Source organism: Haematobia irritans, chromosome 4 (assembly GCF_050003625.1).
Source record: "Haematobia irritans isolate KBUSLIRL chromosome 4, ASM5000362v1, whole genome shotgun sequence".
NCBI lineage: Eukaryota > Metazoa > Arthropoda > Insecta > Diptera > Muscidae > Haematobia > Haematobia irritans.
Genome location: NC_134400.1, coordinates 143,324,467 through 143,340,264, shown reverse-complemented (window position 1 = coordinate 143,340,264; position 15,798 = coordinate 143,324,467). Strand labels below are relative to the sequence as shown.

Here is a 15,798-nt window from a genome sequence, read left to right as displayed (position 1 = left end):
TCTATTGCATAATTCAAAAAATTATAAAATATTGAATATGTTTTAAAGGGTGATTCTTTTGAGGTTAGTATTTTCATGCATTAGTATTTGACAGATCACGTGGGATTTCAGACATGGTGTCAAAGAGAAAGATGCTCAGTATGCTTTGACATTTCATCATGAATAGACTTACGATCTGCCACAACGTCGAATTTTCAGTGAATGGGCCCTAGAAAAGTTGGCAGAAAATCCGCTTTTTTATCGACAAATTTTGTTCAGCGATGAGGCTCATTTCTGGTTGAATGGCTACGTAAATAAGCAAAATTGCCGCATTTGGAGTGAAGAGCAACCAGAAGCCGTTCAAGAACTGCCCATGCATCCCGAAAAATGCACTGTTTAGTGTGGTTTGTACGCTGGTGGAATCATTGGACCGTATTTTTTCAAAGATGCTGTTGGACGCAACGTTACGGTGAATGGCGATCGCTATCGTTCGATGCTAACAAACTTTATGTTGCCAAAAATGGAAGAACTGAACTTGGTTGACATGTGGTTTCAACAAGATGGCGCTACATGCCACACAGCTCGCGATTCTATGGCCATTTTGAGGGAAAACTTCGGAGAACAATTCATCTCAAGAAATGGACCGGTAAGTTGGCCACCAAGATCATGCGATTTGACGCCTTTAGACTATTTTTTGTGGGGCTACGTCAAGTCTAAAGTCTACAGAAATAAGCCAGCAACTATTCCAGCTTTGGAAGACAACATTTCCGAAGAAATTCGGGCTATTCCGGCCGAAATGCTCGAAAAAGTTGCCCAAAATTGGACTTTCCGAATGGACCACCTAAGACGCAGCCGCGGTCAACATTTAAATGAAATTATCTTCAAAAAGTAAATGTCATGGACCAATCTAACGTTTCAAATAAAGAACCGATGAGATTTTGCAAATTTTATGCGTTTTTTTTAAAAAAAAAGTTATCAAGCTCTTAACAAATCACCCTTTATAAGAAACACATATATTTTCTTTTATTTCAAATAAAACTATATACGATTTTGGGGTCGCAATATATAAATTTTTTGATCGAAATTTATAGCCAATTTCAATTAATTATTTAATTGAATGAATCAAATAGTTGATTGATTTTTGTCGCGAAATTAATTAAAATTTTAATTGATTCAATTAAAACTGTGATTGAATTTTATGTTAAAAATCAATCACGTTTTTAATTGATTCAATCACACAATTAATTGATTCCGTGACAAAAGTCAATTAATTTTTTAATTGAAAATCGTGTTGGTTTTCAATCAAAATGGGTGATTGATACTATCATTTTCGTGATTGAAGACATTTCAATTAAAAAAATGATTGAATCCGCGATTTTCGTGATTGAAATCAAAAAATTTTTTTTTGTGTGTATGAAGGACCACTAACTATGGTTCCGAAATTCATTCGCCGTTATACGTGCTAATGTGGCTTTGTAGCTTGTGTCTAATATATATTCTAATCGGGTTTTTCTAATCTGTCAGTTTCAATGAAGACAAATTAATTTCACACAAAATTTCTATATTTTGTATATTGAAATTGAATTTGAGATCACGCGCATAATTATTTTGTAATTATGTTTGAATATTTGATTATAAATGACATTAGATTGATTATGACAACCAAGTAAAAGAGAACCGGTTCATAGCCGGTTCAACCACAAATTGGAGATGTAAATTATATGAAAGGCTAGTCTGAATTCAAATGCGCTCCAAATACATGAAATTGTGGAATTGTAGAGCAAAATAATTTTCGTTTAGAAAATTAATTTATTTGTAGTTTAAATTTCCTCAAAATAATCGACAAAAATGCTTACAAAAAAGATTACTTGAGTGCAACATAATCAAGTTGTTTAGAAAATCAGCTGAAATTTGTGGAGAAAATCAGAAAAACTGCAGTGAAAATTTTCTTTTTGTGTGTTTCGAAAGTCACGAAGAAAGAGTGGCCTAGTGTTTTATGCTGCTGAGGTAAAAAAAATTGTGTACGTTTAGTTGATATTGACGGTGGCGGCGGTGGTGGTGGTCGCCCATCGTTTCAACATCATCGTTAGCACCGTGGGTCTATTAACCATATAAGCCAAAGATATTTAATGCGTTCGTATGTGTATTTGAGACTGATATAAAAACAGTTAAAATACTGCAAGGATTCTAGTGCATTAAAATAAAGCAAAAAAGAATATTGTGCCTCTCATTGACAAGGTATACTTCATAGTTTTGCACATCCAGGGTTTCATCACAATATAAAAGCATGATAATACAGGAACCCGTTCAGGTATGGATACTTGTCACTTTGTCGAAATACGCTATTAAAACTTTTGTATATTTATCATCCTCAGGCAGCCATATGGCATTGTCTCAATCACTATGATCATAAGGACGCTGTATTCTTGGCAGAGCGTTTATGCTCCGAAGGTTAGTGTGAAACCTTATACATATCTAATATACACAATTATAGTATTTTTTCGGATATATATATACAGTGAAACCTCTCAAACTTGAACACTCAAAAGTGGACAACTATAGAGAGGCGTCGCCTATATTGAAACATTAAAATTAACCTCTCATAACTGGACTCCTCGCAAATGTGGACAAAATTTAGGCGACCTTGGGTGTCCACTTCTGAGTTGTTTCACTGTAGTACCAAATTCGGGGTGATGGTTAGGTTTTTATTTCTATTTTACTTCCTGGTTTTACGTACAATGAATGATTCTACATATTATAATTATATTATGGTCAAGAAGATGAATGAATTATGAAGATATTGCAAAGAATATGCCGAAAACAAAACTAATACTCTCCAATATATGTTAAACACACAACACCTATAAAGCTCTAAATTCATTTCATTTCATATGTTATCGTAAATATAATTAATAAATATAATTATTTCGATTTGATCAATGATTGATGAACGATAATTAATTCGATGATGATGGCTTCTTGATATACTACAATTTGTAAGCCTGTAATGTTATTAATATATTGTAGACGTTTTTCAAAATCAATTTTTCATTCTGACCCTAACCTATTAATATTTTCTGCTTTTATTTTGTCGAAATTGTCAATTTACTCTATGCTGACTACAAGGTTCAAATACTACTAAGTAATAGAAGCCGAAGAAGTCTTAGATTAACCTTCTGTAGCTGAGGTGGTCTAATTTTAATAATAAAACTGACGTGGGGTCCACCAGACCTCATTTCTAAACTGATATCCTACGTTCACATTTCGAATTAAACATTGTTTGGCCATATTTTCCTTAAAAGCATATGGTTATTAAGCAAACAAATCTAAAATATTTTAAATAAAAAGAAAATGTACTGAGAGCGGAGACATTAATGCTTTGTACTTTAGGAAGATACACAAGAAAATTAATTTTGCGGTGTCTGTCAGACCACGACGTCAGCTACAGAGGGTTAAGAAGCTAGGTTCTATCTTCAAAATTATGTTGTTGGTCAAAACAAAGCAATTGTTTGAAGTCTTAAGTGAGATTTAAAGATTTGTGTTGATCGACCAACAATGTAATTTGTTTATTTAAATATGAAAAATAATATGAAAATAATTTGCAATTGTTTAAAATGCGACTGCCAATTATGCAATATTATTTATTTTAATATGAAAAATAATTTGCAATTGTTTTATTTTCTTACAAAAATTTGGATCCACCACCAAACAAATCCAATACCCTTTTTTATTAATCAAAAATTTTGTTCAAAATTAGAGAATGAAGCCGTCGAGTTGCTCCGCTGATTTCAGTCGACGCCGCCGCCGAATATGTCCACTCATCTCGACTCAAATTTAGCCGCCAATTAATCAAAATATTGATTTAAATCAAAAAAATATATTATTACTTGTCATTTTTTTTTTAATCTTCCGCCCACAATCAATCAGTTTCAAGCTACTATAATAGTTTCGCAAAAATTTAGCTTAGAAAATTTTAATAAAATGTAAATTTAAGATTGATTGTACAACTAATCTCATTACCATTCGAATAACTTCAAATTGATTTTATAATGGATGATTGTCCGCCACCGAGTGGATAAATTTATATCGGCTTAGCCGTCAATCCGCCGCCGCCGTAGGCAAAAATTTAGTGTCAGCCGCCGTCGACAAAAATGGGTCGGCTTCATTCTCTGTTCAAAAGAGTTGTAGAGAAGGTGAATTGGATTGTAAGATTGGTTGTACAATTAATCTTATAACAATTCGGATACCTTTAATTTGATTTTATAATAGACAAATTTGAGTTGGTACAGTCGTCCCGTGTCTGATTTAGATGTACAATTTACTTTCTAAAAGCAAGAATCAATTCAACGACTAACAATTCCCATTTTTTTAATCACGCGGAAGAAGAATGTACCACCTGATTAAGGCAATGAAAGCTTTCTCACATTGAAGAACATTTATTTACAATCTTAATTTTCATCAACTAAAAGTTCAATTGGCTCTGGAAATTTTCTTTGACCGTTTTGAGGTAGTATTGATAGAAATACTATGTTTTATAAAAATTTGTTAAGAATATAAAATAATTCCCTGTCAAATCAGCAGTGAAAGTATTGTAAAATTCTGCAAAGTCCCGTTTCTGGAAAACCACTACAGACTTGCTAAACAATGGTAAAACCACATATATGTATATATATTTAGATAGAAGAAGATTCGCAAAAAATACTTAACGTTTTAGTTTCTTCAATAATAAATATTTTAATTGATTTATTAAAATTTAGTAAGTCTTCAAAAAATTAACAGTGAGTCATCCCTAGTTTAGGATAGAATACACAGAAAAAATTTTTCACCAAATATTTTCAATTAAAATCGAATTTGCAAAAATATTCAATTAAAAATTTGATTGATTCAACAAATTTTTTAATTAAAACAAAAATCAATCACGAAAATTAATAGTGTCAATTAGATCAATTAATTTTTTAATTGACTTCGGTGATTGATACTATCATTTCTGTGATTGAAGACATTTCATGTAAAAATTAATTGGATCTATTAATTTCATGATTGAATCCAAAAATTTTTATTTTGTGTGTAGATATTGTGACACTGCATGTGGTGAACTTCTCTCTTACCAATGAGTTCTGCCCGATTCTACGTTTAGCTCAATGACAGGTTTAGGTTAGGTATTGTGGCAGTCCGTTATTTTAGGCACATTTAGACTATTCAGTCCATTGTGGTATCTCAGGTGTTGAACTTTCTCTTATCAATGATTGATACCCGAATCTATATTAAGCTCAATTATATGGGACCTCCTTTTTATAACCGAGTCCGAAGGGCATTTCGGGGAAATCACTTAGAAAAGCTTTGGTACACTCATAAATGTTACCAGCATAACTGAGAGGAGCGAATGCACCGTTGAAGAACTTTTTGGTGTTCGGGAACAGGGATTGATCCTATGACCCTTTATATGCAAGGCGGACTTGCTAACAATGACACCACGGTGGCTCCTCTCAATAACTTGGGACCACAATTTAATAGCCCTGTTAGCATTACAGGGTGGGGATAATTTTCGGTTGAAAAACTTGTTGGTGTTCGGTCCGAAATGGAATTGAACCCATGACCCTTTGTGTGCAAAGGCACCATAGTGCACAGTGCTTAGAAAGCGGCAAAAAATATGTGCTCCGATTTTTATTCTAATTTCTGTTTTTAATAGTCTATGCGAGCTTCGAAGGCAAAAATAAAATTTTGCTATAATTGTCTAGAACTATTTTTAAAAAAATATTTGAATATTAAGCTTTTTCTTAAATTGTACGGTTGTCCATCAGATACATATGTTATGTAGTTCTCCAAATACTTGGGCAACATTTCATTTTTAATTTTGAAGATAAATATTAACGCATTCATTACAATACTCTGTTTTACTGATAGCCACCGCAAAGTATCACTTTTTTGTCGAAAATGGGGTTACATTACGTGGACGGTGTAAAAAAACGAATGGTCCGGTTTTAGCTAAGTTAAATATTTTGTGTAGGTATTGATGGTGGTTTTTGAAGTAAAACAAAAAATAAATTTGAGGAAATTAGAATTTTGACAATTTTTAAAATGTTTTAGATTTTTCTACCCAAAAAGGACAATTTACGAAGGACGCAAAAAAAGTATATCTCAATTTCGTTCTCACTTCTATTTGTTGGGTTTATTATGATTATACTATAGAATAAAAAAAAATTCTGATATTTTTGATTAGAATATTTTAAAAACATTTAGAAATATTTTACAAATATTTATAAAAACGAAGAGATTTTGGATGAACGAGTTTTTATCATGTATTGCGTTTTATGCTAATTTTAACAGGTTTGAATATCATTTCTTTTTTCGAAGCACTGTGCGGTGGCTCCTCTAAATAACATGGGGGCCAGCATTATTGGGAGGGGATAATTCAACGTAGAAAAGCGTTTTGTTGTTCGGTCGAAACAGAGATTGAACCCATGCAAAGCGGTCATGCTAACCATTCATCCCTATGTTGACCTATATTTTAGGGCGATCTTTCTGCATTAGATTTGTCGATTATACAATGCTTAGGGAGCCACCATGGTGCAATGGTTAGCATGCCCGCCTTGCATACACAAGGTCGTGGGTTCGATTCCTGCTTCGACCGAATACCAAAAAGTTTTTCAGCGGTGGATTATCCCACCTCAGTAATGCTGGTGACATTTCTGAGGGTTTCAAAGCTTCTCTAAGCATTAGCATAGCTAGACAATTTTCCTAGGGGGGGCTAAGCCCCCCTAGCTAAGAATTTATAGACTGAACTTATAGGTTCAATTAATGTTTTATTTCATAAAAATGAATAAAAAATCAGACATCAAAATAACTAGACAATTAATTTATAATAAACCAACTAAAAGTAGTTCCACACTTTTTCCAGCAAAAAATTGGGAGTTGTTCTAAAGGCACAACCTTAAAAGCACTCCCAAAAATGTCCTCACAAAGAAGTTAATTATTTAACTACACGGGAAGTTTTTTACTTTTATTTTTTCATATTTTAATGGGTAATTTTTTGTTTTCTTTTTTTCAAATAGTTTAAGAAAAGAGTAAGAATAAATAAAATGATACAAACCATTCAAATTTTGCCACAAAAATGACAAATCCATTATAGAAAAATGGATAATTTTTGAAAATATTCGAGGGAAAAGGTTTCAGACAAGCGTTAGAATGCATTCAATCATAAAAACATAAAAATATAAAAATTATTTATTTGGGAAAATATCATAAAAGTTTTCAATTCACATTCAATACACTGAATTCGGATCGCACCTTAAGAAGTGATGCAAATTCATTGCAACGGCTGTTGAAACGGTGGACATATGTCCTAAGACAAGTTCATATTACATTTTCGCTTCTCCGCCAATTTTGCACCACTTTCGGACACAAAAAAAAATTGCACTTCTTTTTTGTGCGACGCCTTTTTGCAGCATTATTAAGATATTCATTTATGAAAGAATAGTTTTTAATATCAATTATTTTTTATTTAAATTGACTAAACCAGACTAAATAAAATAATAAAGGAGCTTTAGTTATTAAACTAAACATAAATTTAGGAACATAAATCATAAATTCAACCACAGCTTTATTTCATAAATATCAAACTTCAAACATTCACTTATAATAAAGAAACTAACTCACAATTTAGAAGATAATGTTAAAATATAAAACTATATGCCATCGGCAACAGCTACCACAACCCGAATAATTCGATTGTGCATGAAAGTCTTTAGCGGAACTTTATGCGGCTGTATATACTTGTTTATAATTTTTATAAAAACAATGGCAAATTGTAAATAGCTTTTCAAATTCTGGGGGGGGCTAAAATTTTTCTGGGGGGGTCTAAGCCCCCTCCCCAGAGGCCTTCCTACGCTTATGTCTCTAAGTGGTTTCACAGCAATATGGACTCAGCTATAAAAAGGAGGTCCCTTGTCATTGAGCTTAACATGGAATCGGGCAGCACTCAGTGATAAGAGAGAAGTTCACCAATGTGGTATCACAATGGACTGAATAGTCTAAGTGAGCCCGATACATCGGGCTGCCATCTAACCTAACCTATACAATGCTTTGCCATTTCCTTTAACCCTTAAAGGAATAAGAACACTGATTCCTCAAAAAAATATATAATATGCAAAACGGTAAAAAAGAAAATCTGCATAGCACATTTTTCTAATTTTTTGGCGTTTTTTTTTTCAAAAATAGTGTTTAACATGTTGGCTGATAAGTCCCCGGTCTAACAAAAAAAAAACACACATTTTTTTGTCAAAATTCGTTTTTATTATTCAACATAGTTCCCTTCAAGAGCCATACAACGATTATAACGACCTTCCAATTTTTCGATACCATTTTGGTAGTACTCCTTCGGTTTTGCCTCAAAATAGGCCTCAGTTTCGGCGATGACCTCTTCTTTGCAGCCAATTTTTTTTCCCTGCGAGCATCCTTTTAAGGTCTGAGAACAAGAAAAAGTCGCTGGGGCCAGGTCTGGAGAATACGGTGGATGGGGAAGCAATTCGAAGCCCAATTCATGAATTTTTGCAATCGTTCGACCTTCAAACGCTCTAATAACGCCATATAATCGTCACTGTTGATGGTTTTTCCCTTCTCAAGATAATCGATAAAAATTATTCCATGCGCATCCCAAAAAACAGAGGCCATTACTTTGCCAGCGGACTTTTGAGTCTGTCCACTCAGCCGACTGTCGATTGGACTCAGGAGCGTAGTGATGGAGCCATGTTTCATCCATTGTCACATATCGACAGAAAAACTCGGGTGTATTACGAGTTAACAGCTGCAAACACCGCTCAGAATCATCAACACGTTGTTGTTTTTGGTCAAATGTGAGCTCGCGCGGCACCCATTTTGCACAGAGCTTCCGCATATCCAAATATTTATGAATTATATGACCAACACGTTCCTTTGATATCTTTAAGGCCTCTTCTATCTCGATCAACTTCATTTTACGGTCATTCAAAATCATTTTGTGGATTTTTTTGATGTTTTCGTCGGTAACCACCTCTTTCGGGCGTCCGCTGCGTTCACCGTCCTCCGTGCTCATTTCACCACGTTTGAATTTTGCATACCAATCAATTATTGTTGATTTCCCTGGGGCAGAGTCCGGAAACTCATTATCAAGCCAAGTTTTTGCTTCCACCGTATTTTTCCCTTCAGAAAACAGTATTTTATCAAAACACGAAATTCCTTTTTTTTCCATTTTTTTCACAATAACAAAAGTTGCTTCACAAAAGTCGCTCTATCTCACAAACTAATTGATTTACAGACGTCAAATTTTGACACGAATCATTTAATACTAGCGACGCCATCTATGTGTCAGACCGGGGACTTACAACTTCAACTTTTCACAAATTACTGAGAAGTAGTTATTATTGTCATTATAAGTTAGTCACTATAACTCATCGCAATGTAATGCAACGTGTAATGAGAGTTTTACTTCTGGTAATGCAAATTGTAATGAGTTATGGTTACCTAGTTTTTGCTGGGTAATGTTGGTAAAAAGTCTGTGTAGTGTAAATATGTCTCTATTCTCCACTAATATCAAATTGTTTATTTGTAAACAAAAAATTAGTTTAATGCGCACTGTATTTTATAAGATACCACTATTTTTCAGAAAAACACAAAACATTTGTTTCTCTAAAAAATGTGGTATGCAGATGTTCTTTATTTACCATTTTGGATATTATATAAAATCAGTTATATTGTGCATTTAAGGGTTCATCTGGGAATCTATCTAAGCGTTCAAGAAAGTCATATGAAAAATGTTTCTTTCGTAAGAAAAATTGGAATAATATTTTGTTTTGCTTTTTTTTTTCTATCTTACAGTTGAAACCGATGAGACTATATTCATCTTGGCAACGAGCTATTATCGGTCCAATCTTATTCACCAAACTTATTGGTTGTTGCGAGAAAAATCACGACGCTCTCCGCAATGCAGGTTTCTACAGGCAAAATGTGCCTATCAACTTAAAAAATACTCCGAGGCCGAATGCGCCCTTACTAGTAATGGATTTGGTGATATGAAAAACTGCTTCGAGGATATTGTCAAAGAGTTTGGTGAAATAGCATGTTTTGTTTTGCAGCTAATAGCTCAAATATGCGTGAAGACAGAAAGAAATAAAATTGCTGCGATTGCATTGCGAAGAGCACTTAAACTGAATCCATTCATGTGGCAAGCTTTTGCAGATTTATGTCAGTTGGGTGAACATCCAGATGCGAATAGTATATTCCAAATAACCAACACTGATATATTCAATACATGTCAGGGCAACGTTAATACAAATTCAATGATACTTTTTGGTAGCGGAGCTTCCCATATCGATTGTGGAAATAATTTGAACTACACAAATTTTGGTACATCCAATATGGCGTCGGATGGCGGTTTCATTAGTCAGTTATGTAATAGTTCAAATTATATTCTCTCCACGCCTGTAGAGCAACAGATTCAGCCCCAAACTAATAACAACGGCCTGGGAACTATGCAAAATTTGACCACACCAAATAACAACAATAACAATTTAAATAGTTCCATATCAATGTTAAGAGGCAATACAGCCGGGATCAACCAACAAAATCAATATAATACAAGTATGATGATGCTGGATGATACACCTGTTGGTTATACTACGAATACCGAGCAGACAACAAGTTTGAGTGCACAGGGCGATGGTGGTGGTGCAGGTACACCATTCCGCAAACAATTCAAATACCTTTCAGCCATGTCACCTATAACACCTAGTTTTGGGGTTCTGCCAATGAATAGTCCTTGTGGTGGGGACTCATCGTTTTTGGGTAGCCTTGGTGCTGGTCACACGCAAACAAATCTCAATATAACAAATTCACCATTACCACAGACGTTGGGAGAGGTAAACCAAGAGCAGAAAGTTATAGGCAAGAAGATGAAGGGCCACGTTAGCAGTTTGATTAATCGAAAAGATACATCCTCAAATTCTGGCAGTGGAAGCAAACCTGCTGTATTTACACAAACTGGTAACATAACACCAAGAACACCAAATAATACTGGAAACGTTACAAGTGGTAAGTAAAAATATACAAAATCTTTCCAATAGTTCTTCCCATGGGTGATAAATAGCATCGTTCTAAATTGACTTTGAAAAAGTATTATATAGCCATTGTGAAAGCAATTTCTTCTATAAAGACAGGTAATATGTTCGGCTTTCGCCTAGAAATTTTCACCGTTATTTAATTAAAATAGTTCGATTTAAAACAGGCAGTTTAACTCCATTGATGCGTAATTTGTTTTAAATTTATTTTTCGTCAATATTTAACAGCAATAAGTTCTTTTAATTTGTAAATTTGATTATTTTAGAAAAAGTGAAAATAAAATGGGTTTCAACCGAAGATCGTGTACATATAAAGCTTAGAATGCTGGTATGGAGCTAAAACCAATTATATATTTCCAAAGATTACATAAATCATGCGGATTGTGATGGGCACACCCATTAATTTCGTTTCAGAAAGCAACATTTTTTCGTGTTTGTTATGGTTTCGAATATGCGTATTTCTTTAAAATGTGCTGTAATTTATTATCCTCGATTGTAACTAGTAAGAAAACAAAAAAAACTTTCAACCCAATAAAGAGTGGTATTTTTAGATTTCTGCTATAATCGGAGACGAGAAAATTTGGATCGACTCCATACCCAGATTTTGAGTCGAATGGACGTGTTCAAAATTTAATTTATGAACTCAAGGAAGAATGAAAAAGGGTACCAAATCTGTCGCGGGTGTACTTTGTTTACTCTAAAAGTACCAACAAAAGTGTCATTACTCGAAGGGCAGGTCTACTGAGACCGCATTGCGTGACTAGTCAGCTTTATTGAAAGCTCACTATCTGTCAATGAGTACACAATTATGACTTTCTAGACATCGAATGGGCATTCAACAACGTCCATCCTCTGAATGTTGATCAAGGAATACTTAGGCTGTTAGACGTTCTAACGAAGATACGTATTTCACCCACACTAGGACAAGCAAACATACAAAGGCATGTGAACAGAGGCATTCCCCAAGGAGGAGTTCTATCACCTCTTCTTTATAATGTTGCTATAAACAACCTTCTGGTTGCCCTAGAAAAAGAAAGGATAAAAGTGGTGGCATGCGTAGATGATGTGGCATACGTAGATCATGTATTGCAAAGAACGCAAAATTCCCACAGTTAAGCCCATCCCCTTAGGGGGTATTGAAATTCCCTTTTGTGTGTGTGTTATTTTGGGGGTTATTTTGGACAGGAAGCTGAACTTCAAGCTTAATATTGAAGAAAGGACGGGAAAAGCCACGGTAGCTTTGTACTCGTACAAAAAGGCAATGGGAAAAAGTGGGGACTAAAACCGAATATTCTGCATTGGCTATACACGGCAGTGCTTAGACCTATAATGCTATATGGTTTTGTGATCTGGTGGTCAGCACTTGAAAAGCCGACAAGTTTAGATAAAGTTCAGCGAATGATGTGCTTATGTATCTCAGGTGCATTCAGTAAGACAGGAACAGATTCCCTTAATGTCATGCTGCATCTATTACCTTTAGACATATTAGCCAAACAGTTAACAGCAACAACGGCTGTACGGTTGCGCGAGCTATCGCTGTGGTCGGAAAAAAACCCACGGTAACAGTTCGTTCCTCAAAGTAATGCCAGAAGTGCCAAACTTAGTGGATTACTCTCTGGCGAAACAGCTTTTCGACAAAAAGTTTGAAACTCTAATTCCCAACAGTGCGGCGTGGACCACACAAACCCCTGGGAATACACGTTATATAGATTTCAACACCGATGCTTCCAAATTGAATGGACAAGTGGGTTTCGGAGTATATTCTAAAGACCTGGAACATCGAAAGCGAAAAGATTACCTATTCACGGTAATGTTTTTCACGCTGAAATATTAGCAATAAGAGAGGTGGCGAATTGGCTGGGAAGTAATGTTCCAACAAATGATGTCATTAATATATACAAAAAAAAAATTGGTTTATTGTACATAATAGCAAGAGAACGGAATGTTGGTATGAAAGCTCTAAACAAATCATCAAATGTTTGAAAAATATAAAAACAATTTGCCCTTAATTGATTGGAAAATCTGTTAGCGAATTCCATAACCTTTCCACACCCACCCAAATTCTTGTTTGATAGGCGGCATGTTTTTATTACACTACTGGCAAATGTCACAAATGTTAAATTATTTCTTATTTCACAGGTACAAATATTCCTAATGCCGCTGTTAGGCGTAGTACACGCCTATTTAGTCATAGTGCATATTCCGTAAAGGAAAACAACAAATCGCCAAATATTTCAAATAAATTTGTGCAGCCTCGTTCTCCTCCTCGGAAAACAAAAGCACGCATGGGTAAAATTTGTCTCAATAATGAATTGATAGAAGACAAATCAAATGCCAATCAAACTAATTCGGAGAAACTCACAGACAAACCCATTCGCAAAGATAAGGAAAAAGTCGAAACCATAACCTCTGCGCAAACTACAATGAATCGTACATCTGAAGATGCAAAAGTGCAATTGAATAACAGTCTTAACAGTGCACAAACAATGGCTCATCATTTGCTTTCTCTGAAGAAACAATCCGCAGATGGCTTAATGACACTTCTCAGAGATCTTGGAGAAGGCTTCAAGCTGTTGGCCCATTTTCAATGCAAAGCCTGTATTAAACATTTGGAGGCCACAATACCAAAACATCATTTCTCATCTAGTTGGGTACAGTCATTGATTGGCATGTCGCACTATGAACTGAGGGAATATGAAAATGCAGTGGCGATATTTAAAAGAATCCACGAACAAGAACCGTATCGCTTAGATTATATGGAGATATATTCTTCGTCATTGTGGCATCTACAAAAGGAAGTGAGCTTATCAGCATTGGCTCAAGACCTAATTAATCAAAATAAAACATCTCCAATAACCTGGTGCGTAGCTGGAAACTGCTTCTCACTGCATAAAGAACATGAAACGGCGATCAAGTTTTTCAAGAGGGCCGTGCAGGTAGATCCCGAATTTGTATACAGCTACACATTGTTGGGCCATGAGTTGGTTCTAACCGAAGAATTGGATAAGGCAATGGACTATTTTCGTTCAGCTGTTGTAAGGGATCCACGACATTATAATGCATGGTTTGGCATCGGTACGATATATTCAAAACAGGAGAAGTATGAACTAGCTGAATTACACTACATCAAAGCACTGAAAATCAACCCCCAGAACTCTGTGATTCTTGTGCATATTGGTGCTATGCAATACTTCATGCAAAAGAAGGAACAAGCTCTACAGACGCTCAACACGGCCGCCACTCTGGATCCCAAAAATCCCTTGGCGCGTTTCCATCGGGGTTCCATATACTTTTCTTTAGGTAGACATCAAGAAGCATTAAAAGAACTCGAGGAGCTTAAAGAAATCGTACCTAAAGAGTCGGTGGTATTCTATTTAATAGGAAAAATACATAAAACTCTAGGCAATGTAGACTCGGCTCTAATGCACTTTAGCTGGGCCACAGATTTAGATCCCAAAGGGGCCAACAATCAAATTAAAGATGCCTTCGACTCGATGTCCAATCCCTGCTGTCCATCATCCATGAATGATCCGGGCTTAGATGCAGATTTGGAACCAATCTCTGAACGTTCAGATGAATCTACCCAGGCCCAAGACGTTAATTATGATAGCGATTTCTAAAACACGCAGTGTTTAATATTTTCTTATGCCTGTTTAATAAGAGACGATTACTAGGTGACATCATAGAGCGAAGGAAATCTAGTAAATTAGAAATAAAATATACTTGTAATATTGTTTCACTTATAATTTCGTTTATTATTATTATTTTTTTTTGTTGATCTATTCATATTATGATTAAAATCTATTTAGTTTTCCCGCACTACCCATTCTTTCTATTCTGTGTACTTTTGAGATATGTAAAACATTAATTAAATCAATTTAAATCGTACAATGTTTGCTATTTTTATTCTGCAATTACATAAACAATTACTAAAGAACAATGCAATGCGGATGAATACTTGCCAGCAATTGTGGTGGTTTTAAGTTATCTCTGCACACCCTTGAAGCCAACAAACGTAAAATTATCTTCGTTTTCATACGGAAAAAGACATTCAATAGATATTATTATGAACTTTATTTGCATACACATCGTAAAACTGAAGTAGTTCTTTAATATAACAGTAATAAAAATGAAATACAAAAACAAAAACATTAGTACATAAAACCAAATCAGATGTTTTATTAAAAAATGTGTCAACTAATTTTTCGCAAACTCATTGGAAAACAATCTTCGAGTTTTGTACTTTAATTAATTTAAATATGATTACTTATTTAAGAATATTAATGATAATATAAATGCGAATATGTTGTTGAGAAGTAACTTTTACTACCGATTGCTGCATTTCCTTGGAGAACTACAACCGTCAACTATCAGGACAGAATAAAGTACAATTCGATTCTGTGGTATATATATGAAAATGTCATACAAATTTTCAAAGGTAAGTCGTCTAGATTTGTTTTATCTCTATACATAAAGTCATGTTTGTGGTGATTACAATCAATATATACTGCCAATATTTTTTGGATTTGACACCACGTCGAAAACAGTCGTATACGATATCCAAAAATCGTCGCAAAAGTGCCGTCACTACTCAGAAGTTGTAAAGGGTGATTCTTTTGAGGTTAGGATTTTCATGCATTAGTATTTGACAGATCACGTGGGATTTCAGACATGGTGTCAAAGAGAAAGATGCTCAGTATGCTTTGACATTTCATCATGAATAGACTTA

The 15,798-nt window shown here is 34.6% G+C and overlaps 1 protein-coding gene across 1 annotated transcript; it reads left to right on the top strand.

The window, feature by feature from the left end:
- Positions 1–1,717: 1,717 nt before the first annotated feature.
- Cdc27 (cell division cycle protein 27) lies at positions 1,718–15,238 on the top strand. The gene is made up of 4 exons (XM_075303733.1): positions 1,718–2,290; positions 2,355–2,430; positions 9,832–11,043; positions 13,209–15,238. Exons 1-4 carry the CDS (start codon positions 2,267–2,269, stop codon positions 14,687–14,689), a joined length of 2,793 nt encoding a protein of 930 aa, XP_075159848.1. The 5' UTR covers positions 1,718–2,266; the 3' UTR covers positions 14,690–15,238.
- Positions 15,239–15,798: the final 560 nt, after the last annotated feature.